Source organism: Triturus cristatus, chromosome 10 (assembly GCF_964204655.1).
Source record: "Triturus cristatus chromosome 10, aTriCri1.1, whole genome shotgun sequence".
NCBI classification, from domain to species: domain Eukaryota; kingdom Metazoa; phylum Chordata; class Amphibia; order Caudata; family Salamandridae; genus Triturus; species Triturus cristatus.
The window spans coordinates 110,760,587-110,784,020 of record NC_140593.1 but is presented as its reverse complement, the minus strand read 5'-3'; the positions used below and the strand labels follow the sequence as shown (position 1 = coordinate 110,784,020).

The window sequence follows — 23,434 nt, the reverse complement described above, 5'->3', positions numbered from 1 at the left end:
ACTGACATCGGAAGGCCGTGATAGGTGCTGACGCAGTTAGCACTGACGTTACATCCCTATACTCCTCCAGATGAAACACAGTAGCCCAGCGTCAGGGAACTACAAACTTGGCGCTTTCAATGTCCAGACTTGCCGCCTTTCACGCTTTAAAGTTCCCGTCATTGGTCTCAGCTGGTTATGGGCCCTCGTAGCGTCAAAACGCTCTGCGTACGTGCACTCAACAAGTACAACTAACATAGCGTAACAAGTGACAGCTGCGGGTTCCAAGAGCCGAGGATGGAGAGAGCACTGATGGAATGAGAAAAGAAGCCAGGAGCAGACGTCACTAGAGGCAAACGAGGCTTGTGGTACTGACGTCACAAGAGGCGGCAAGGCTTGTAGTACTGACGTCACAAGAGGCAGGCAAGGCTTGTGGTACTGACGTCACAAGAGGCAGGCAAGGCTTGTAGTACTGCCTTCACAAGGCTTGTTGTACTGACGTTACAAGAGGCAGGCAAGGCTTGTAATACTGACATCACAAGGCTTGTAGTACTGACGTCACAAGATGCAGACAAGGCTTGTAGTACTGACGTCACAAGAGGCAGGCAAGGCTTGTGGTACTGACGTCACAAGAGGCAGCAAGGCTTGTAGTACTGATGTCACAAGAGGCAGGCAAGGCTTGTAGTACTGACGTCACAAGAGGCAGGCAAGGCTTGTGGTACTGACGTCACAAGAGGCAGCAAGGCTTGTAGTACTGAGGTCACAAGAGGCAGGCGAGGCTTGTGGTACTGAGGTCACAAGGGGCGGGCGAGGCTTGTAGTACTGACGTCACAAGAGGCAGACAAGGCTTGTAGTACTGACTTCACAAGGCTTGTTGTACTGACGTCACAAGAGGCAGGCAAGGCTTGTTATACTGACATCACAAGGCTTGTAGTACTGACGTCACAAGATGCAGACAAGGCTTGTTGTACTGATGTCACTAGAGGCAGCAAGGCTTGTAGTACTGATGTCACAAGTAGCAGGCAAGGCTTGTAGTACTGACGTCACAAGAGGCAGACACGGCTTGTAGTACTGACGTTACTACAGGCAGACAAGGTTTGTAGTACCAAGGTCACAAGAGGCAGGCGAGGCTTGTAGTACTGACGTCACAAGAGGCTGGCAAGGCTTGTAGTACTGACGTCACGAGAGGCAGACAAGGCTTGTAGTACTGATGTCACTAGAGGCAGACAAGGCTTGTGGTACTAAGGTCACAAGAGGCAGACAAGACTTGTAATACCGACGTCACAAGAGGCAGGCGAGGCTTGTGGTACTGAGGTCACAAGAGGCAGACAAGGCTTGTGGTACAGACGTCACAAGAGGCTGACAAGGCTTGTAGTACTGACGTCACAAGAGGCAGCAAGGCTTATGGTACTGAGGTCACAAGAGACAGACAAGGCTTGTGGTACTGACGTCACAAGGCTTGTAGTACTGACGTCACAAGAGGCAGGCAAGGCTTGTAGTACTAACGTCAGTAGAGGCAGACAACGCTTGGAGTACTGATGTCACAAGGTCTGTAGTACTGACATCACAAGTGGCAGACAAGGCTTGTAGTACTGACGTCACTAGAGGCAGACAAGGCTTGTAGTACCGAGGTCACAAGAGGCAGCAAGGCTTGTGGTATTGAGGTCACAAGAGGCAGACAAGGCTTGTAGTACTGATGCCACTAGAGGCAGACAAGGCTTGTGGTACTGACGTCACAAGAGGCAGCAAGGCTTGTAATACCGACGTCACAAGAGGCAAGCAAGGCTTGTAGTACTGACATCACAAGGCTTGTAGTACTGACGTCGCTAGAGGCAGACAAGGCTTGTGGTACTGACGTCACAAGAGGCAGACAAGGCTTGTAGTACTGACGCCACTAGAGGCAGATAAGGCTTGTAGTACTGACGTCACAAGAGGCAGACAAGGCTTGCAGTACTGACGTCACTAGAGGCAGACAAGGCTTGTAGTCTGACGTCACAAGAGGCAGACAAGGCTTGTAGTACTGACGTCACTAGAGGCAGACAAGGCTTGTGGTACTGACGTCACAAGAGGCAGACAAGGCTTGTAGTACTGATTTCACAAGAGGCAGGCAATGGTTGAAGTACTGATGTCACAAGAGGAAGGCAAGGGCTCTACTGACAAAGTCATTAACGTTTCAAGGGTGCCATGCAAGGGATGTAAACGGACCTGTACTGAACCTATGATGGGAACTCAAAGGAAGACATAATAGGGTTGCAGGAGCCTCTCTCACACTGAGACCCGGTGCAACTGCACCAGTTGCTCCAATGATAATCCTCCTGGATGAAGACAGTACTGATGTCACAAGGGGCAGGTGGGCACGTACAGACTGAGTGAGGACTATAGGCAGGCGGAGTATAAACAGACTGAGTGAGCACTGTCATCACAAGAGACTCAGGATATGTACTGATGAGTGAGCGCTGTCATCACAAGAGACTCAGGATATGTACTGATGAGTGAGTACTGACTTCACAAGAGGTAGGTGGGTATGTACTGAGCCAGAGAGCACTCATGTCACAAGAGATAGGTGAGTATCTGACTGAGGGTACTAAAGGTGCAGTGGGTATGAAGTGGTGGATGATTGAACCCCATGACCTGGAAGCGCTCTCTTTGGTCCAGCTCAGCTGCTGGGACAGTAGAGAGGCCTCCTGCAGCCGGATGCAGCAGCCCCTCTTCTTTCACACTCCGCAGCAGGGGCGCAACTAGACCCGAACTTCATGGGGGGCTAAGACTCCCAGACAGGGCTGGCCCTAGCTCTGGTCGTGCACTGTGCAGCAGTTTTTTTTGGCGTCCCTCCCCTATTTCCTCCTTCTCCATGAATTCCCTCACTACCACTCACCAACAATGCACCTCATCTCTCTAGCCCCTTTCTGACAAACATTTCATGTTTTTTATAGGGCTACTTGTTGTTTACTCACACTCACTTCTGTGATCTGCATGGTACACGTTCTTTGTAGCAGGTACATTAACCCTTTGTGCTGTGTGGGTGGCAGGAGTGCCCATGTGAGTGCACGGTGAGCGATGCGACAGTGTGAGACTAGGGTAAGAGGAGTGACTGCAGGGTGACTGAGGTGACCATATGAACTTCGGTGCAGATGTAAGTGCAGAGTGGGACAAAAGAATGTATGGTTAGTGATGGGCTTGTTTGAGTGAGATTGCAGAGCAAGCACTGAGGGGGACAGGTGAGTGAAGAGTCTCATGAGTGCAGAGTGAGTAGTGTGCTCATGTGACTGCAGGGTGAGGTACAGGGTGAACAGCGCAAGTGCATTGTGAGTGGAGAGTGATCACTGTGAGTGCAGAGTGAGCGGTGTGCTCAAGTGACCGCAGTGTAAGTGGCGAGAGAACGGTGTGAGTTCATGGCGAGTGGCATAAGTGCAGTGTGGTCACTGTGAGTGCAGGGTGAATAGTGTGAGTGCATGATGATCAGTGTGAGTGCATTGTGATCACTGTGAGTTCAGGGTGAGTGTGAAAGTGAAGGGTGAGAATGAGGAGCGAGTTGTCTGAATGCAGGGTGCATTCCTAGACACTTGAAGTAACTCAGCATGTTATTGAGGACTGCCGTAGGGTTTCTGATATATTCTGACTATTGTTATTATGGCATTATTCAGGGACAGGACCGGAATGGCCCTAGTGGGCACCGGGCATTTCCTCGGTGGGCCGGAAGGGTGGGGACTGTTTTTGGATCGGAGATGGATGTTTTTGGGACAGCGGGCCAGTTTTGCAGAATATCGGCCCCCTGTACCAAAAGCAGCTGCAGTGTTTTCCACGTGCACCCCTCCCCCCAGGATCAATCTCCCTCCCCCATGGCCGGTCAGACTCAATTGCCAAGGCCGGTTTGCGTTCCCAGTCTGGCCCAGCTCAGGGATCGAGGGTGCAGGAAATAAATATTGCGCTCATCCTGCAACAAACTTCCAGTCTTGTGATTAGGGGCGCCAGGTCATTATACTGATGTCCCAGAAGGGACAAAAATAAGCAGTCACCTAAAGCCTATTTTCAGCACTTATCTGTGCATTCTTGGAACAGCTAATATGAATAGAAAGCATTTTTAATTGTGTTCTAGGGCTGCCTGAATGATCCATGACTGATAATTAAAGGGAACAAAGACAGAAAAGTCATATTACAAATGAATACATATGATTTTTTTAATAACCCTATTTAGTGTCAAGACGAGGCCTTTGCAGGCTCTTTAAACAACACATGGCTGGTATTTTTCTTTTGCCAACCCTACTTTATATTTCTTTTCTTGAAATGCATTCTCACACTATGGCAGTAAAAGTAAAATCAAAATGTAAGGAGTAGACAGAGTGGGGGCCCAGTGGGTACGGAAACAGGAAAAAAACCCAAAGCCTTGGTAACCAGTTTACAAAGGTATGTAAATATGCAAATGGTCTTTAAAGACCTGTGAAAAACTTGGGCGTGCTGGAGATAAGACTCCGACACTGCTTAAGCCGACACAGCAGTTTGAGCAGCAGCAGTCCGGGCTGAGACACAAGACGTAGGAGGTGGGCTGAAGCCCTTTCAGCCCAATGGACGTTGCGCGCCTGCTCTACAGCCCTGCAACCCATGTGCAGTGCCACATACCACCATGTTTGTAGCTTGTCTTTGAACTTAATGCACCAACATGTCCCACACAGGTTTCAAACAACCCAAATCCTTCCAACCATGAACATCTGAGGGCTTCTCCGGTATATAAGAATATGAACTCTACACAAATGTGTCAATATAACACTAAAGTGTGAGGATGGAGGCAGGAGACACTCACAACCTAAGAGACAAGCAGGTCACTGGTTTCACACAAAGACCAAACTACACACTTAAGATGCAACAAGTATCAGAGAGAGAGTAAGGAGCGCAAGAGAAATTGAAATCAAAATTCTGAAGTATTGGAGAGTTCTAGTAGGAAAAGCGATGTTATAAGAAAAATGTAAACTTCGAAGAATACACCCACCCACCTATCTATCTATCTATCTATCTATCTATCTATCTATCTATCTATCTATCTATCTATCTATCTATCTATCTATCTATCTATCTATCTATCTATCTATCTATCTATCTATCTATCTATCTATCTATCTATCTATCTATCTATCCATCCATCCATCCATCCATCCATCCATCCATCCATCCATCTATCCATCCATCCATCCATCCATCCATCCATCCATCCATGTTTTTGTCAACATGTGTGCCTGTCTGTCTGCCTGCATGTCTGCCTATCTATCTATCTATCTATCTATCTATCTATCTATCTATCTATCTATCTATCTATCTATCTATCTATCTATCTATCTATCTATCTATCTATCTATCCATCCATCCATCCATCCATCCATCCATCCATCCATCCATCCATCCATCCATCCATCCATCCATCCATCCATGTTTTTGTCAACATGTGTGCCTGTCTGTCTGCCTGCATGTCTGCCTGCCTGTCTGCCGGTCTGTCTGTGTCTCTGCCTGCCTGCCTGTCTGTCTAACTGTCCGTCTGTCTGACGATCTGTCTGTCTATCTGCCTGCCTTTCTATCACAGAAAAATGAAAACTCTTGATAATGTGTATATGCCCGTATATTTCTCTGTACATCTATCCAGAGTAACAAAATGTCAACTGATGAAAAAATGTATTAGTCTACATATTTAACTATCCATCTATCCGTGGATACATCAGACCGAGGAAATGAAAGATAAAGGCCACATGTCCTATGATATCCATGCAGGCTTTACACACAGAGAATGAGATGGAAATAATATTTGTACTTATCCCATTCTTCGTCATAGTAGGGTGTAAGATGTAGGGTTCCTAGAGCACTCTTTGATTAGAGAGACCCCCTACATTTCCGCAATCTACGGCGGTACCCCAGGCTACTTCTGAGCTGGAAACGGAGCTCAGATACAGGTGCCAGCACCATCCTAGACTACAGAGGATCGTAACTAACCCTGGGCGTAGTTCGCGAAGTAGCACTTCGCGAAGCTACGCAAAGTGTAGTTCGCACTACGCGAGCTACGCGTAGCACTTCGCAAACTGCGTAGTACCTTGTTCGCACTGTGCCAGATGTCGTTTTCAATGATTGCACAGTGCGGACAAGCAACCGGCACTGTGCAATCATTGAAAATGGCATCTTGCACAGTGCGAGCTGTAGTTTTCTGCTGCTCGAGTAGATTTTTACTCGAGCGGCAGCTTTCTCAACGCGAACTGGAAGTTTCTCATCGCGAGCGGTCGCGAGCATACGCGACCACTCGCAATGAGAAACCTGACCTCCTCGCGTTAGGAATCTTGCCGGGAGGTTTATTTTCCATGCTCGCGATCGCCAACTTGATGTTGCTGATCGCGAACAAGGAAAAAGTCTCGCCGGGATGTCATTTTGCTTGCTCGCGGTCGCCAACTTGACGTTGAGGACCACGAGCAAGCAAAAAATGACCGCAGCACTACGCAACACTACGCTATGCTTGTTCGCACTGTGCTACGTGCAGTTCGCGTACTGCGAAGTAGCGCGAACTTCGCAAACTATGCGAGCGTAGCGTAGTGCTTTGCCCAGGCTTAATCTTAACACCTGAGCATCAGGTTACCTGGTTGTATTCGTTCCAACCTTGTTGATTTTCATTCACAATTTTGTTGTATTATAATTTTTATTACGCAGTAGCAAATTTCCATTGTGGTCCTGAGGAAAGCCAAGGATTACTTATATTCCGATAGGCTGAAACATGTAGACCCAGTTACATCTAAGCAGTTATTTTGTTAAAACTGCTTTTGCACTGTTTTTAATTTGGATGACAGAAGACACTTATTAAATCATTTTCTTCTGCCACTCAATTTTATCATAATTTTTCACTCTCATGCACTGCATCCATACAATATACATTCACATCTGCTGGATCTGAAAGGACTCCTTACATTTTTCAGACTGTATTAAAAACATCCGTGGGCTCCCCTCTCTTAGAGAGAGGGTTGTAGCCCTTGGTTACACCACAGGGCAGCCAGGAGGAGATCCCAGATGATGAAGCATGTCACTTCGGTGAGTGATGGGAATCCGTCCTTTATAAGGATTTTTCTCCTTTTCTAAGGATTTTCCTTTTTTAAGGTTGTGTCCTCTAAGAATAGGAACACAGTTTTTTAGGTCTTTGCTTACTGGAGGGTCTGTTTAGACCCTCTAGACCTGTGGATAGTTTGTATTGTGAGTAACCTTAGGGGAATATATCCACGCTAGGTCTTTAAATGTTCCCTTAGACCCTATATTTATTAATGGTTGATATTGGACAGTCAGTTGCCCCTAAACTCTAAGTCAGGCCCCTAGCCTCCCCTCGCCCACCCTAGTCAGAAAGGGTGGGTGTGTAATGTCCCAGAGTCCATCAGGCTGTATGTAAACTGCAGTACACAGCTCATAGTCACCTAGATAGGTTTTTTTTTCTCACAAACTTTATTGGGTTTTAAATGACACAGCAGTAAAATGTATTGCCATGGCCTCAGTCATAACATGTATCAACATATAGAGTAGAGTTCAGTCCCTACAAGACAATCTCATGTGTACATACATTAAAGGCATGAGCTATGGCTAATTTTCGCATATTGTGTTCCCCAGAAGTATGTGGTGATACATTTTCAAATGAAGCAGTCCCTCTCCCCTACCCCATCACATGACATCCATCTGTTCAAGCATGTCGTCTTGCAGCACATTAGGTGTCAAGCATGTCGATTAGCAGATGCACTCTTTGGTTCAGTAGTAAGCAGGAACATCCTCGGCCAATGGGGCTCCACAGTCAGTCCTGGCAGTCGTGCTGCCATAGGAGGTTCCCAACCGTGGCCGCCCATCTAAAACATGTGGCAGCAGCAGCGGCCCGTGCAGGTAAGAGCGGCGGGGCCAAGTGGGATTTCGACAGACGATGGCGAGAAAATGTATTATTTATTTAATTTTCCCTCGTGGTTGTCTGTCGAATCCACCCCCCAACCCGGCCCACCGCTCTTACCTGCACGGGCCACACCGGTGTGGCAGGTCCAGACTGTCACACAGCTAAGGAATTATAGCGACGCTCTCCATTGTATATAACAGTATTCATGTTTCTGGCAATTCTGGGGCCTTAGAGTATTCCAGCAGGGGGTCCCATTCCATCGCTATCGGCCGCTTTCGCAACCCGCAATAATATTCCCGGCAAAGAGCGCCGCTCTCTGTCAAACCCCATCCCTCCACCTCCTCCCTCCATGGGGATAGCATTGGAGGCCTTGCCAATTTCCACCTCCTTGTTGGTAGGTGCTTTGCCGGTATGAGCGCCAGGTCTGCAAATTGCGCCCCCACCCTATTGCGTTTTGGGTGCGCGTATAGGCCCAGTATACAGCCCTCAACTGAGCGCTCGGCGGATCCACCTGCTACCTCCTCCAGTGGGGTGCCAATCTGTGCCAGTATAAGGATAATGTGGGGCAGGCCCATAGCATATGCATCAGGTCAGCATCCTGTTCAGGACATCTGTGGGGTCACCTGGACAAGTGTTGAACTTCTGTGGGGGATGGGGGGCGTATCTGAAGTGCCAGAGGACCGGGACAGGCTCATTTACAAGTGTGGCATATGACTGAACCCGCTCCAGCCCTATGGGCTTAAGGGGCACATGAATTTCAGGAAACCTCCTGATATTGAGGTAGGACAGGACGTTTGTTAACGCACTGTGCAATCCCCAATAGTTGTGTCCGGCACATCCTAAATGGTGTGTCTTGTCATGGACTGAACTGTCAGACGGATTCAGCATCCCACCTCACCAGGCGAGGCAAGGGAAGGGGGTTCAGGCAGAAGGCCAACTCATGCAGCCAGAGCAATGCCAGTGTGGCCCACAGAGCAGTAAGGGATCAGAAATGAAAATGTTAAAACTGCAAAAATCTAGTACATGAATCAAGAGCTCCTTCCTGTGAGAGTGAGGTCACCACTGACAACTAGTATAGTGCCTCGGGCCCGGCAGTGGAAAGGCACCCGCTTCCACCTAACAAAGGTCCACTCTGGTACCCAGCAAGGGCTGTGTAGAGGCCTTAACATTAGAGCATCCTTGAGCTCTGGCCCGTCACTGTGGAGAGGAGCCACCCGCTGCTACCGAGCACAGGCTGCATCATTCTGGCCAGGGTGGACGGGTGTGTGCCTATCATGCAGAGAGTAACAAGAGGCCACCCTCTGGTGCCCAGTATGGACTGGGCACCGGGCTTGTCACTGGAGAGTACATGTACATTAATTCCACATTGGTGAGCGGTGCCATCCGCTGCTACCGAACACATGCTGGGCATCCTGGACAAAGGAGACAGGTATGTTAATATGTCACAGTATAACAGGAGGCCACCCTCTGGTGCCCAGTATGGACCGGGCACAGAGCTTGTCACTGGAGAGTACATGTGCATTAATCCCACATTGGTGAGCGGTGCCACCCTCTGCTACTGAACACAGGCTGCATCATTCTGGCCAGGGTGGACGGGTGTGTGTGCCTATGATGCACATGGTGAGCGGTGCCACCCTCTGCTACCGAGCACAGGCTGCATCATTCTGGCCAGGGTGGACGGGTGTGTGCCTATGATGCAGTGAGTAACAGGAGGCCACCCTCTGGTGCCCAGTATGGACTGGGCACCGGGCTTGTCACTGGAGAGTACATGTACATTAATTCCACATTGGTGAGCGGTGCCATCCGCTGCTACCGAACAGGGCTGCATCATTCTGGCCAGGGCGGACGGGTGTGTGCCTATGATGCACATGGTGAGCGGTGCCACCCTCTGCTACCGAACACATGCTGGGCATCCTGGACAAATGAGACAGGTATGTTAATATGTCAGACAGGTATGTTAATATGTCACAGTATAACAGCAGGCCACCCTCTGGTTCCCAGTATGGACCGGGCACAGAGCTTGTCACTGGAGAGTACATGTGCATTAATCCCACATTGGTGAGCGGTGCCATCCGCTGCTACCGAACAGGGCTGCATCATTCTGGCCAGGGCGGACGGGTGTGTGCCTATGATGCACATGGTGAGCGGTGCCACCCTCTGCTACCGAACACATGCTGGGCATCCTGGACAAATGAGACAGGTATGTTAATATGTCAGACAGGTATGTTAATATGTCACAGTATACCAGCAGGCCACCCTCTGGTTCCCAGTATGGACCGGGCACAGAGCTTGTCACTGGAGAGTACATGTGCATTAATCCCACATTGGTGAGCGGTGCCACCATCTGCTATGGAACACAGGCTGTGCCCTCCTGGACAGAGCTGGTATATACATATGTTACACAAGGTGACAAGATTCTGCATGTGGTACCCAGCATGGAGTGGGAGCGGGCCTTGGCACATGAGGGCACGGGTGTATTAACCCCACAGGGGGCAGTGGTTCTACTGCCCGTTTCCGAACACTGGTCCTGTATGTGCTCTGGCTGATTGAACTGACGTGCCCACCGGGCAGAAAGGTGCCCTCCTCGGATGCCCAAATATCCCGGTGCCCGCCTCTTATGCACGCCATGGCTGAGAAAATGGCGAGCGCTTTCATCTTCTTGAGTATCAGTCCCTCCAGGCAGGCGACACTCGGGGTGCAGATGGGGTGCACTGTGGGGATGGCGAAGAACCGTCGACATCCGACAGACCCACTCCCTGCAGCATCCTCTAGACGGGGTTGTAAGAAGCATGTCATAAGACAGGCAGCCCCCAACACCGGTGTTATGGAGAGCTCTGAGCTGAAAAGCGCCCACCGTGCCCACCCTGGTGGCTTCAAGGCTCGTCGCCTACCTACGCAGGATATGCAAGCTGTCAGCAGAAAAGCGCCCACCCACCCCATCCTGGTGGCTTCAAGGGCCGCCGCCTACCTACGCAGGATTGTGTACGGGTCCTGAAATACGTCGCAGCGGAACAGCTATGAAAATCAAAGAAAAAATGCAAATATTTCAAAGAAAAGATCCCGGCATCCCAGACGCTTTCACTTCTATATCGGCACATAGGATAAGTTGCGGGAGCCATGTTTGCCAGACGTAATAAGGCATTAACTCATTAAAGGCGGGACACGTGATATAGATTTGGTTTTATAATGTAGGAGCCCTTAATCTATAACGAGCAGCTTTCAATTTAAAAGTAAAGAGCTGTATAAGCTAAGTAAATGCACGTGTGTGTGTGTGAATTTACTGTGCATGGCGGGAGTCAAAACCAACCACATGCGCATAAATAAATGCCACAGAAAGGCAAGAAGACAAATGAATGAGTTACACCCAGCCATACCATATAGGGGTCCCGTCAGTTCATGTACGCTGCATACATAAGTGCATGTGTGCATGTGCGGAGACAGAAAGGTACACGTATGATATATCTTCAGAAATCTCAAAAGCATGTGTTCAAGTCAGTAATAAAAGAAAGCTTAAATTCGGCCAACAGAAGTATCCATTTAACAGAGTCCTGCAGTCTCGTGGCTAAATATGAAATGTTTTTTCCTGAATTTCTTAATCGCCTAGTGAAATCATAAACAGCCAATATGCATGTTCTCGTGTGTGTGTGCACACGTCATACGTGTTTGTGCAGACCCATGAAAGCATGCATGATATATCTGTGTGTACTCGCACACACATGTAGTCGTATAGAGCGAATCAATCTATATACATACACGTATGTAAGCATGTAACGTGTGCGTGTTCACATACACACAAACGCGAGCACAGATACATGAACACAATAAACATTCACGTACACTGCTGAGGAAAAGTTTAGTCTCCGAGATGTCCTTGTTGGGGGCGCGCGAGGAGCAGGGTGACCCCCGAAGCCGTGCGCGCCTGCCACAGTCCCAGCCACCCTCCATCTCACTGTGTGCGCTGCTAACCAGCCATCGCTCCGGGTCACGGACACTCTCCTCTCTCGCAGCGCGCGTGATCGATCCCCGGGGCCGGAAGAAAAGGGTCGAGCTATCAGTGCTCCGGAATAAAGGCGCTGAACGACGCAGCCGGCGCCCCTGAGCCAAGCACAGGCAGGAAGCAACAAGCCAAGGGCGATGGGGCCCGCGGCCAACGGCACAGCATGAATGCAGCGCTCACACCACCGGCGCTTCTAGCCGCATCCACCTATCCATCACTCGTTAAACCTTTAGCGCCCAGATGCGCCAGACGTGCAATGCCCCCGTTGCCTGACCTTTGCCCTCCGGCCACCCCCGCCCAAGGGCGCGCGCCGCTCATCGCCCTACCTTGGTTTGCAGGTAGTGGGGGTAGTAATAGGTGTACTGGGGGTACATTGGTTGCTGTTCCAAGCGTTTGCCCATGTAGCTGGAATCGTTTTATCTCCGACGCAGGGAATCCGTGGACGGGGTGTCACGCCCCGGGCCTCGCCGTGCCCTCGGACCCGTTATTCCTGCCGGTGCCGGTGACCGCCGGGGGCTCGCCTCGCCTCTCCTCCCTCCGAGCCGGGCTCCTCGTCCTCCTGCTTCCCACAAGGCGGCACGAGTAGTTCCCACAGATCTCCAGGGGCCCCTCCGTCTCCCTCGCACCCTTTCCTTTACGCGTTATTCCTTTCTCGGCTGCGTCTTTGTCGTCCCTCAGACACCAACATCCCCGGGAAAAAAACGAAAGTCTTAACGCACGACTCCAGAAGAGCGTGTAACTCCAGACCTCTGCAGACTGGCTTCCTTCCTCCCCCTCCTCTGTCCCTCTCTCCCTCCCTCAATCTCAATCTCTCTCTCTATTCTCTCTCCTCCCACCGCACGGAAAAAATCACCCAAAAACCCCGGTGTCCGCCTGGTGCCGTCGTTCCCTCCCGGGCTGGCTTGTGCGCTAATGCCCGTCTTGTCTTTCATTCAAGCCCGACAGCCCCCGTGCTCTGCCGCGGGCGGGCGGGCGGTGGGAGGCCGCGCTCCCCCTGGAGACTTCGGCGCAGCCCCAGAAGGCTGCTGTGCTTCTTCCGAGAAGGATTCGCCTGCGAGTCCTCGGCCCCGTCGCAGCAGCTGGAAGCCGAGCCCGGTCCCTCTGCTGCCGGGGAAAGGGAAGTGGCGACTCGGGGAGCCTGGTGCGGGGGAGTAAGGGCCACTGTCAGAGGGAGCGGAGCGGAGGCGCATTTGCCCCAAGGGGAATTGGGGTGGCTGGTCAGATCGGGGTCCCTTGGGGCACCCGCCGCATGTCAGCCAAGGGGCAGCCAGGCACGTCAGGCTAGAGGCAGCTACATGCCAGGCTAGAGTCATATGTACATGTCAGGTTAGAGCCAGACACGTCAGGCCAGAGGTAGGTACATGTCGGGCTGGAGTCAGGTACATGTCAGGCTATGGTCAGACACATGTCAGGCTAGAGGCAGGGACATGTCAAGCTAGAGTCAGGTACATGTCAGGCTAGAGTCAGACACATGTCAGGCTAGAGTTAGACACATGTCAGACTCTAGAGGCAGCTTCATGCCAGGCTAGAGTCAGGTACATGTCATGCTAGAGTCAGACACATGTCAGGCTAGAGGCAGATTTATGTCAGGCTAGAGTCAGGTACATGTCAGGCTAGGGCAGACTAAGACACATGTCAGACTAGAGTCAGGTACATGTCAGGCTAGGGCAGACTAAGACACATGTCAGGCTAGAGTCAGGTACATGTCAGGCTAGAGTCAGACACATGTCAGGCTAGAGTTAGACACATGTCAGACTCTAGAGGCAGCTTCATGCCAGGCTAGAGTCAGGTACATGTCATGCTAGAGTCAGACACATGTCAGGCTAGAGGCAGATTTATGTCAGGCTAGAGTCAGGTACATGTTAGGCTAGGGCAGACTAAGACACATGTCAGACTAGAGTCAGGTACATGTCAGGCTAGGGCAGACTAAGACACATGTCAGACTAGAGTCAGGTACATGTCAGGCTAGGGCAGAGTCAGACACATGTCAGGCTAGAGCCAGCTACATTCCAGGCTAGAGTCAGGTACATGTTAGGCTAAGGCAGACTCAGACACATGTCAGGCTAGAGTCAGGTACATGTCAGGCTGGAGTCAGGTACATGTCAGGCTGGAGTCAGGTACATGTCAGGCTGGAGTCAGGTACATGCCAGGCTAGAGTCAGTTACATGTCAGGTTAGAGCCAGGTACATGTCAGGCCAGAGGTAGGTACATGTCAGGCTGGAGTCAGGTTTATGCCAGGCTAGAGTCAGGTACATGTCAGGTTAGAGCCAGGTACATGTCAGGCCAGAGGAAGGTACATGTCAGGCTATGGTCAGACACATGTCAGGCTAGAACCAGCTACATGTCAGGCTAGGAGCGAGTGAGGCACAAGGCAGGCTAGGGCAGAGTCAGACACATGTCAATCTAGAGTCAGACACATGTTAGGCTAGGCTAGCCAGATACTACAGGATATGTCAGACTAGAAGAGAGTGAGGCACAAGGCAGGATAGGGCAGTCAGACACATGTCAGGCTAGAGTCAGCTACATTCCAGGCTAGAGTCAGGTACATGTCAGGCTAGAGTCAGGTACATGCCAGGCTAGAGTCAGGTACATGTCAGGTTAGAGCCTGACACATGTCAGGCCAGAGGTAGGTATATGTCGGGCTAGAGTCAGATACATGTCAGGCTATGGTCAGACACATGTCAGGCTAGAGGCAGGTACATGTCAGGCTAGAGTCAGGTACATGTCAGGTTATGGTCAGACACATGTCAGGCTAGAGGCAGCTACATGCCAGGATAGAGTCAGGTACCTGTCAGGCTAGAGGCAGCTACATGTCACGCTAGAGTCAGGTACATGTCAGGCTAGAGTCATGTAGCTATCAGGCTAGAAGAGAGTGAGGCACAAGGCAGGATAGGGCAGTCAGACACATGTCAGGCTAGAGTCAGCTACATTCCAGGCTAGAGTCAGGTACATGTCAGGCTAGAGTCAGGTACATGCCAGGCTAGAGTCAGGTACATGTCAGGTTAGAGCCTGACACATGTCAGGCCAGAGGTAGGTATATGTCGGGCTAGAGTCAGATACATGTCAGGCTATGGTCAGACACATGTCAGGCTAGAGGCAGGTACATGTCAGGCTAGAGTCAGGTACATCTCAGGTTATGGTCAGACACATGTCAGGCTAGAGGCAGGTACACATGTCAGGCTAGAGGCAGCTACATGTCAGACTAGAGGCAGCTACATGTCAGGCTAGAGTCAGGTACATGTCAGGCTAGAGTCAGGTACATGTCAGGCTAGAGTCAGACACATGTCAGGCTAGAGGCAGCTTCATGTCAGGCTAGAGTCAGGTGCATGTCAGGCTAGGGCAGACTAAGACACATGTCAGGCTAGAGTCAGGTACATGTCAGGCTAGAGTCAGGTACATGTCAGGCTAGGAGCAGGTGAGACACAAGGCAGGCTAGGGCAGAGTCAGACACATGTCAGGCTAGAGCCAGCTACATGCCAGGCTAGAGTCAGGTACATGTCAGGCTAGAGTCAGGTACATGTTAGGCTAAGGCAGACTCAGACCGCATGTCAGGCTAGACCCAGCTACATGTCAGGCTAGGAGCGAGTGAGGCACAAGGCAGGCTAGGTCAGAGTCAGACACATGTCAGTCTAGAGTCAGACTCATGTCAGTCTAGAGTCAGACACATGTCAGTCTAGGCTAGCCAGACACTACAGGATAAAGCGGGGCATATGTCAGGCTAGAGGAGGGTGAGACACAAGGCAGGATAGGGCAGTCAGACACATGTCAGGCTAGAGTCAGCTACGTGCCAGGCTAGAGTCAGGTACATGTCAGGCTAGAGTCAGGTACATGTCAGGCTAGAAGAGAGTGAGACACAAGGCAGGATAGGGCAGTCAGACATCTGTCAGTGTAGAGTCAGACACATCAGGCTAGGGCAGCCAGGCACATCAGGCTAGTGTAAAATCAGACACATGTCAGGCTAGAGTCAGACATTGTCGGGCTAGGGTCAGACACATGTTAGCCTAGGACAGTCAGACACGTCGGGGTAGTGTAAAGTCTGACACATGTTAGGCTACAGTCAGGCACATGTCACGCTAGAGTCAGGCACATGTTCGGCTAGGAGAGGGTGAGACAAAAGAAAGGACAAGGCCGGGTGACATACATGTCAGACTACAGTCAGACACATATCAGCCTTGGCTATTAACCAGCAGAATGTTCGGCTAGGGCAGCAAGACACATCTCAGTCTAGAGTCAGACACATGTCAGGATAGGGTGGAACCAGACACATGGCAAGGACATCTCAGGATAGGACAGAGTCAGACACATGTAAGACTATGGTAGTGTCAGACACCTGTAAGGCTAGGGTACAGTCAGACCCATGTGAGGCCAGGGTACAGTCAGACATTTGATGCTAGGGTACAGTCAGACATGTGAGGCCAGGGTAAAATCAGACAAATGTCAGGCTAGAGTCAGACATATTTCGGGCTAGAGTCACACTTGTCAGGCTAGGGCAGAGTCAGACACATGTTAGGCTAGGACAGTCAGACATGTCGGGGTAGTGTAAAGTCTGACACATGTTAGGCTACAGTCAAGGCACATGTCACGCTAGAGTCAGGTACCTGTTCGGCTAGGCTAGGGTGAGACAAAAGGAAGGACAGAGCTGGGTGACATACTTGTCAGGTTAGAGTCAGACACATGTCAGCCTTGGCTATCAACCAGCAGAATGTTAGGCTAGGGCAGCGAGCCGCATCTCAGGGACAGCGTCAGGCACATGTCAGGCTAGGATAAAGCCAGACACATGGCAGGATAGGACAGAGTCAGACACATGTTAGCTTATGACAAAGTCAGACACATGGCTAGATAGGGTGGAGTGAGACACGTCAGACTGGGGAAGATTCAGACACATGGCAGGGCAGGATGGAGTCAGGCACATGGCAAGGACATCTTAGGATAGGACAGACTCAGACACATGTAAGGCTATGGTAGAGTCAAACACACAAGTCTAGGGTACTGTCAGACACATGTGAGGCTAGGGTACAGTCAGACACATGTGTGGCCAGGGTACAGTCAGGCACATGCCAGGCTATGGTAGAGTGAGACAAATGTGAGACAAGGGTACAGTCAGAAACATGCCAGGCTATGGTAGACTGAGACACATGTGAGGTTAGGGTACAGTTAGATACATGTGAGGCTAGTGTACAGTCAGACACATACCAGGCTATGGTAGAATGAGGCACATGTGAGGCAAGGGTACAGTTAGACACATGTGAGCTAGGGCACAGTCAGACACATGTGTGGCCAGGGTACAGCCAGGCACATGCCAGGCTATGGTAGAGTGAGACCCATGTGAGGCTAGGGTACAGTCCGACACATGTGAGGCCAGGGTACAGTCAGACAGATGTGAGGCCAGGGTACAGTCATTCACATGTGAGGCCAGGGTACAGTCAGACACATGTGAGGCTAGGGTACAATCAGACACATGTGAAGCCAGGGTACAGTCAGACTCATGTGAGGCCAGGGTAAAGTCAGACACATGTGAGGCTAGGGTACAATTAGACACATGTGAGGCCAGGGTACAGTCAGACACATGTGAGGCTAGGGTGCAATCAGACACATGTGAGGCCTGGGTAAAGTCAGACACATAGCAGGATAGGGTAGAAACAGACACATGCCAGGCTATGGTAGAGTAAGACACATGTCAGGCTAGGGTGCAGCCAGACACATTACAGGATATAGCAGAGTCAGACACGTCAGTCTAGGGCAGAGTCAAACATGTCAGGCTGGGACAGAGTCAGGCACATGTCAGGCTAGAGTCAGACACATGTCTGGCTAGTGTAGAGTCATACACATGGCAAGCACATGTCAGGATAGTACAAAGCCAGACACATGAGACTAGGACAGAGTCCGACACGTGTCAAGCTAGAGTCAGACACATGTCAGACTGTCTCTGAAAGAACAGTAGGCTATGGTAGACTCACATGTCAGGCAAAGATAGAATGAGACACACGTCAGGCTAAGGCAGAGTCAGACACATGGCAAAGTTAAATGTCAGGGTACAACAGAGTCAGACACATGTCAGGCTAGTGTAGAGTCATACACATGTCAGGCTAGGGCAAAGTTAGAGACATGCCAGGCTGTTTCTGAAATAACAGTAAGCTAGGGCAGACAGATGCATGTGAGGCTATGTTAGCACACGTGGTAGACTAGTGTAGGCTAGTGTAGAGACAGACACACGACAGGCACATGTCAGGCTAGGGCAGAGACAGAAACATCTGAGACTAGGCCATAGTCAGACGAATGGCAGGCAGGGTAGAATGAGACACACAGCAGGATAGGGCTAAGTCAGGCACGTCAAGGTGGGGCAGAGTTACTCATGTCAGGATAGGGCAGAGACAGCCATATGCCATGCCACGACAGAGTCAGATATGTCAGGCATGTTAAAGTCAGACATATCAAAGTCAGTGAACAAACGGAGTCAGTGAAAGAAAAAGGACAGAAGGCTCAGGAAGACTCCCAACATGTTAGACTCAGTGGAAGTACTACAGGCTGGGACAAAGTCAGGCTCACCCCCTTCTAGGGCAGAGACAGACACATTTCAGAGTCGGTGAAAGAATGGTAGGCTGGGAAGGAAGCAGGCACACGCCAGGCTGTTTTTGAATGAAGGAGAAGCTGAAGCATATGTCATCCTAGGGCAGAGTCATACACCTGTCAGCCTAGGGCAGAGTCAGACACCTGTTAGGCTAGGGCAGAGTCATTCCCCTGACAGGCTTAGAGAAAGTGCAGGAGGCTTTTGCGGAGTCGGTTACGTATTAGACTCAGTGAAAAGAACAGCAGGCTGGGGAAGGGTCAGTTACATGTCAGGCTGCCACTCAAAGAGCCGCAGACTAGTCGAGAGTCAGACACATGTCATACTCTGAATGTGAAAGAATGGTGGGTTGGGGAAGGGTCAGGCACATGTCAGGCTTAGTGAAAGGACGATAGGCTGGGGAAGGGTCAGACACATGCCAGGCTGCCTCTGAAAGAAAGGTGGGCTGGGGAAGGGTCAGTCACATGTTAGGCTGCCTCTGAAAGAACAGACAGTGGGCTGGAGAAGGGTCAGACACATGTCAGTCTTAGGGAAGGTATGATGGGCTGGCAAAGAGAAGGCCCATGTCAGTCTATAAGAATGCTAGTCTGTGGAATATTCAGACACATGTCAGACTTGTTGAAAAAATGATAGAATGGGGCAGAGCCTTGCACAAGTCAGCCAGAATCTGAAAGGGCGATAGGCTGGGGCGAGTAAAGCTCATGACAGACTGCCTTTGAAAGAATGGTAGGACAGGTAAGAGTCAGTCACACGTCATGGTCCCCTCCCCAAACCTCTATAGGCCCTGGTTACCCCATCCCCCAAGGCCGTACATTTTTTCAAAGTGAGGGGGTCTGTGCAGCTCCCCTCCCTGAGCTGTTATTGGCCCTGGGAACCCCATCCTGGAGCCACCTTTTAAAAGAAAGTGGAGGAGGGCCGTGCGATCCCCCTCCCCAAGCCTTGTTTGGACCTGGGTACACCATAACCCAGCGCCATTATTTTAAATAAAGGGGAGGAGCTGATCAGCCTGCCTGGACTGATTTCGACACTGGAGACCCCACCCCCCAGGGCTTGGTGTAATTATAAGGGGGAGGGGGAGCGCATACCCCCATCCCCGGGCCAATTCAGCCTCGGCTCACTATCCCCCGGTGGGATGTCCGGGGGAGGGGTGCACATGGCCCTACCTAGGCTGATTTTGGCTCCTTGGACCCCGTCTCCCGGGGCCCTGTACATTAAAAGGAGGGTGCCCTGGTGTCCACCCAGGGCATTACCCTTACTCTCGCTGGCAGCCCCAAGGCCCCCATGGCTTTAGCCGACTCCCCGCATACAGCAGGAGCCAGGATTGCTCCCGCCCATAGGGAGCAGCTCCTAATTCTGCTTACTGCAGGCGAGAGCAATATTTTGATATGTTTCCCTGCCTGCATCACTCTACGCTAATCCACTGTATGCCACTCCACTCTACGCTAATCCAGTGTACACCACTCCACTCTACTCCAGTCCACTCTACACCATTCCACTCTAGACTACTTCAGTGTACGCTATTGCACTCTACGTCACCTCATTCTATGACACTGCAGTGTATGTCACTGTACTGTACACCCTTCTACTTTACCCTACTCCTCTCTGTACCACCCTATCCATCTCCTCTCTATGACACTACACTCTATGATATTCCAGTCTATGCCACTCCCCTCTATGCCACTCCGCACTACACCACTCCACTGTACACCACTTCAGTATACTCTACTCCACTCTATGACAATCCACTGTACAGTATTACACTGTACCTCACTCTACTCTATGCCACTCCACTGTGCGTCATTCAATTCTATGCCACTCTACTATATGCTATTCCACTATGCTATTCCACACTACACCACACCACTCTACATCACTCCACTCTATCCCACTCCACTGTATACTATTCCACTATAAACCACCACACTCCTATCACACTCCACTCTACTCCACTCCTCTCTACACCACTCTACTCCACGCTACTCCACTCTATGCCACTCAAGTATACCCCGCCTCAGTCTATGCTACTTCACTCCACCCCACTCTACTCTCCGCTATTCCATTGAATGCAACTACACTCTACGCTACTCCAATCCATTCTACTCCACTGCATGCCATTCCAGTCTATGCCACTATACTGTACGCCAGTCCAGTATATGCTAATCCATTGTACGCAACTACACTCGATACCATGGCACTTTACGCTATTCCACTGTACACCACTCCACTCTACCCACTTCCACTCTACCCTACTCTGCTGGATGTTATTTCACTGTACATTACTGCACTGTACGCCACTACAGTGTATGGTACTCTACTCCATGCTATTCCACTCCACTACACTCAACTCTACACCATTCCACTTTACCCTATTCCACTCTATGCCTATCCACTCAACGCCACTACACTGTACACTCTTCCAGTGTATGCCCCTCCACTCTAGGCCAATTCACTGCACACTGTTTCACTGTAGGGCACTCCACTGTACACTATTACATTCTGCGCACTCCAATCCCCACTATTCCACTCTACTACACTACACTCTATGCCACTCCACTCTATGCTATTTCACAGTTTGGTGCTCCACTGTACGCTTTTACACTGTACGCCACTCCAGTTTACAACACTTCACTCCACTCTATGCTAATGTATTGTATGCCTCTCCACTCTGTGCTATTCCAGTGTACGCCACTACACATTATGACACTCCACTCTATGCCACTTCACTATGCCATATGCCACTGTATGCCACTCCACTCTATGCTACTCCACTGTACCATATTCCACTGTATGCCATTCCACTCTACGCCATGCCACCTTACACCACTACAGTCAATGCTATTCCACTCTACACAACTACACTCTATGCTACTCCATTTTATGCCACTCCACTCTACACCAGTCCAGTCTATGCCACTAAATTCTACCCTATTCCACTCTACGCACTTCAGTCTATGCAACTTCACTGTATCACACACCACTCTACACTATTACACTGTACGTCACTACACTCTACCACACTGCCGTCTACCACTCTCCACTCTATGTGATTCCACTCTATGCTAATGCACTCTACACCACTCCACTCTTCTCCACTTCAGTCTACACCACTCCACTGTGCGGCACTTCACTTTAGGCTACTCCACTGTAAGCTATTCCACTGCATGTCAATCCACTCTATGCCACTCAACTCCACGCTATTCCACTCCACTCTACGCCACTACAATGAACACTATTCCACTTTACACCACTCCACTCTACGCCACTACAGTGAACACTATTCCACTTTACACCACTCTACTCCACTCTACCGTACTCCACTGTATGCTGCTATATTCTATAGCATTTCACTCTACTCTATTCTGCTGTACACTACTCACTCTACACCACTGCACTCTGCACCACTCCACTTTACACTGGTAGACTATATAGAACAACACTCTACCCCACTCTGCTCTACTCCACTCCACTCCACTACACACCACTCATTGCCATTCAACTCTACACAATGCACTCCACACCATTCCAGTCTTTGCCGCTCCAGTTTATGCCACTCCACTGTGCGACACTTCACTCTACCCCACTCCACTCTACGCTATTCCACTGTATGCAACTCTATTGTATGCCCCTCCACTCTACTCCACTTTGTGTCACTCCACTCTAAGCCACTCCACTGTACGCCACTCCACTGTACGCTATTTCACTGTACGCCACTCTACTATATGCCACTCCACTCCACTTTACGCCACTCCACTCTACCCTTAAACGGAACTACACAGAGATGACAAATTCTAAAGTTATAGTTATACCGTAAATTCATAATGTACACACCACCTTTAAATTACTATAACTTTATAGTTACCTTAGGACACGATGTATAGTTACTTGAGATAAATAAACAGATAACTGGTGAATTTCAAATGTTTTTAGAGTTTAAAACATTACATTGCTAATGGACATTTCAACTAATTACAACATTTAACCTTTGTTGTTTTTCGGTGAATTTCTAGTTTTTGCAAAGTGAAGTAATATTTAATCACCATACGTAAATCTAACCCCCATGGCTTGTCCTGCAGTCAGGCTTTGCGTCCAACCCCGCTGCATGTTGACAACCCCACACTACTCAAGGGATGGCCACAAGGCCTGCAGCCAGCCCCCCTAAAGGCAGCCAACCCCATGCTGCTCAGGGCCTTCGGAAGTGCACAGCAGAGGCTTGGCCACAAGTTCTGGCCTACGGCTAGACCCTGGGACCAACCCTTCTTATGCAGCCATCCCCACACTGCGCTCACTTTCGGCTGTGTGTGATGAGACCAGGCCCTGGGATCAACCCTCCTAAAGGCAGCCAACCTCACACTACACACAGCCTTCGGTCATGCACTGCGGGGGTTGACCACAGGGCCTTTTTTGTTTTGAAGGGGAGGAGGGCCGCGAGGCCCCCTTCCCTTAGCTATTAAGGGCCTGAGGACCCCACCCCCCTAGGGCCATATATATTTTAGAGGGGAGGCTGCAGTGTGGCCTCCTCCATGAGCCTAATTAGGCCCTGGGGACCCCATCCCCAGGGCCTTATTTCTTTTAAAAGGGAGCGGGGCTGCAGGGCCCCATCCCTAAATTTCATTACCCCCTGGGAACCCCGTTCCCCAGGGCTGTTTTTTTAAATTGAAGGAGAGAGGGGCTGCCTGCCCGAGCCTATTAAGCCCTGGGGACCCCATTCCCCAGACCCTTTTTTTTTAAATTAAAGGGGAGGGGGCCTCGTGGCCCCACTCCAGAGCCTTAATAGACCCTGGGGACCCCATCCTCAGGGAGGCTACTTAAAATAAAGGGGAGGAGGATCTCCAGCCCCCTGCCTGAGCCGTTGTTGGCCCAGGGATCCCGTCCCCAAGGGCCTGCATTAGTTAAATGTGGGTGCCCTGGTGCCTAACCAGGGCACCCACCATACACTTGTTAGAGGCCACTGGGGGAGCCCCAGACCCCCTCTGCCCAAGCTGGCTCCCCACACGCTGCGGGAGCCAGCATT

The 23,434-nt window shown here is 50.5% G+C and overlaps 1 protein-coding gene across 2 annotated transcripts in view; it reads right to left on the bottom strand.

Annotated features, from left to right (window-relative positions):
• RBMS3 (RNA binding motif single stranded interacting protein 3) overlaps nt 1-12,788 on the bottom strand; it is a 1,484,785-nt gene extending 1,471,997 nt beyond the window's left edge. For both annotated transcript variants that reach the window (XM_085630564.1, XM_085630565.1), the window contains exon 1: nt 12,185-12,788. In XM_085630564.1, coding sequence (XP_085486690.1) covers nt 12,185-12,259 — 75 coding nt within the window. In that variant the 5' untranslated portion in view covers nt 12,260-12,788. The remainder of the gene's footprint in view (nt 1-12,184) is intronic.
• Between the last annotated feature and the right edge of the window lie 10,646 nt (nt 12,789-23,434).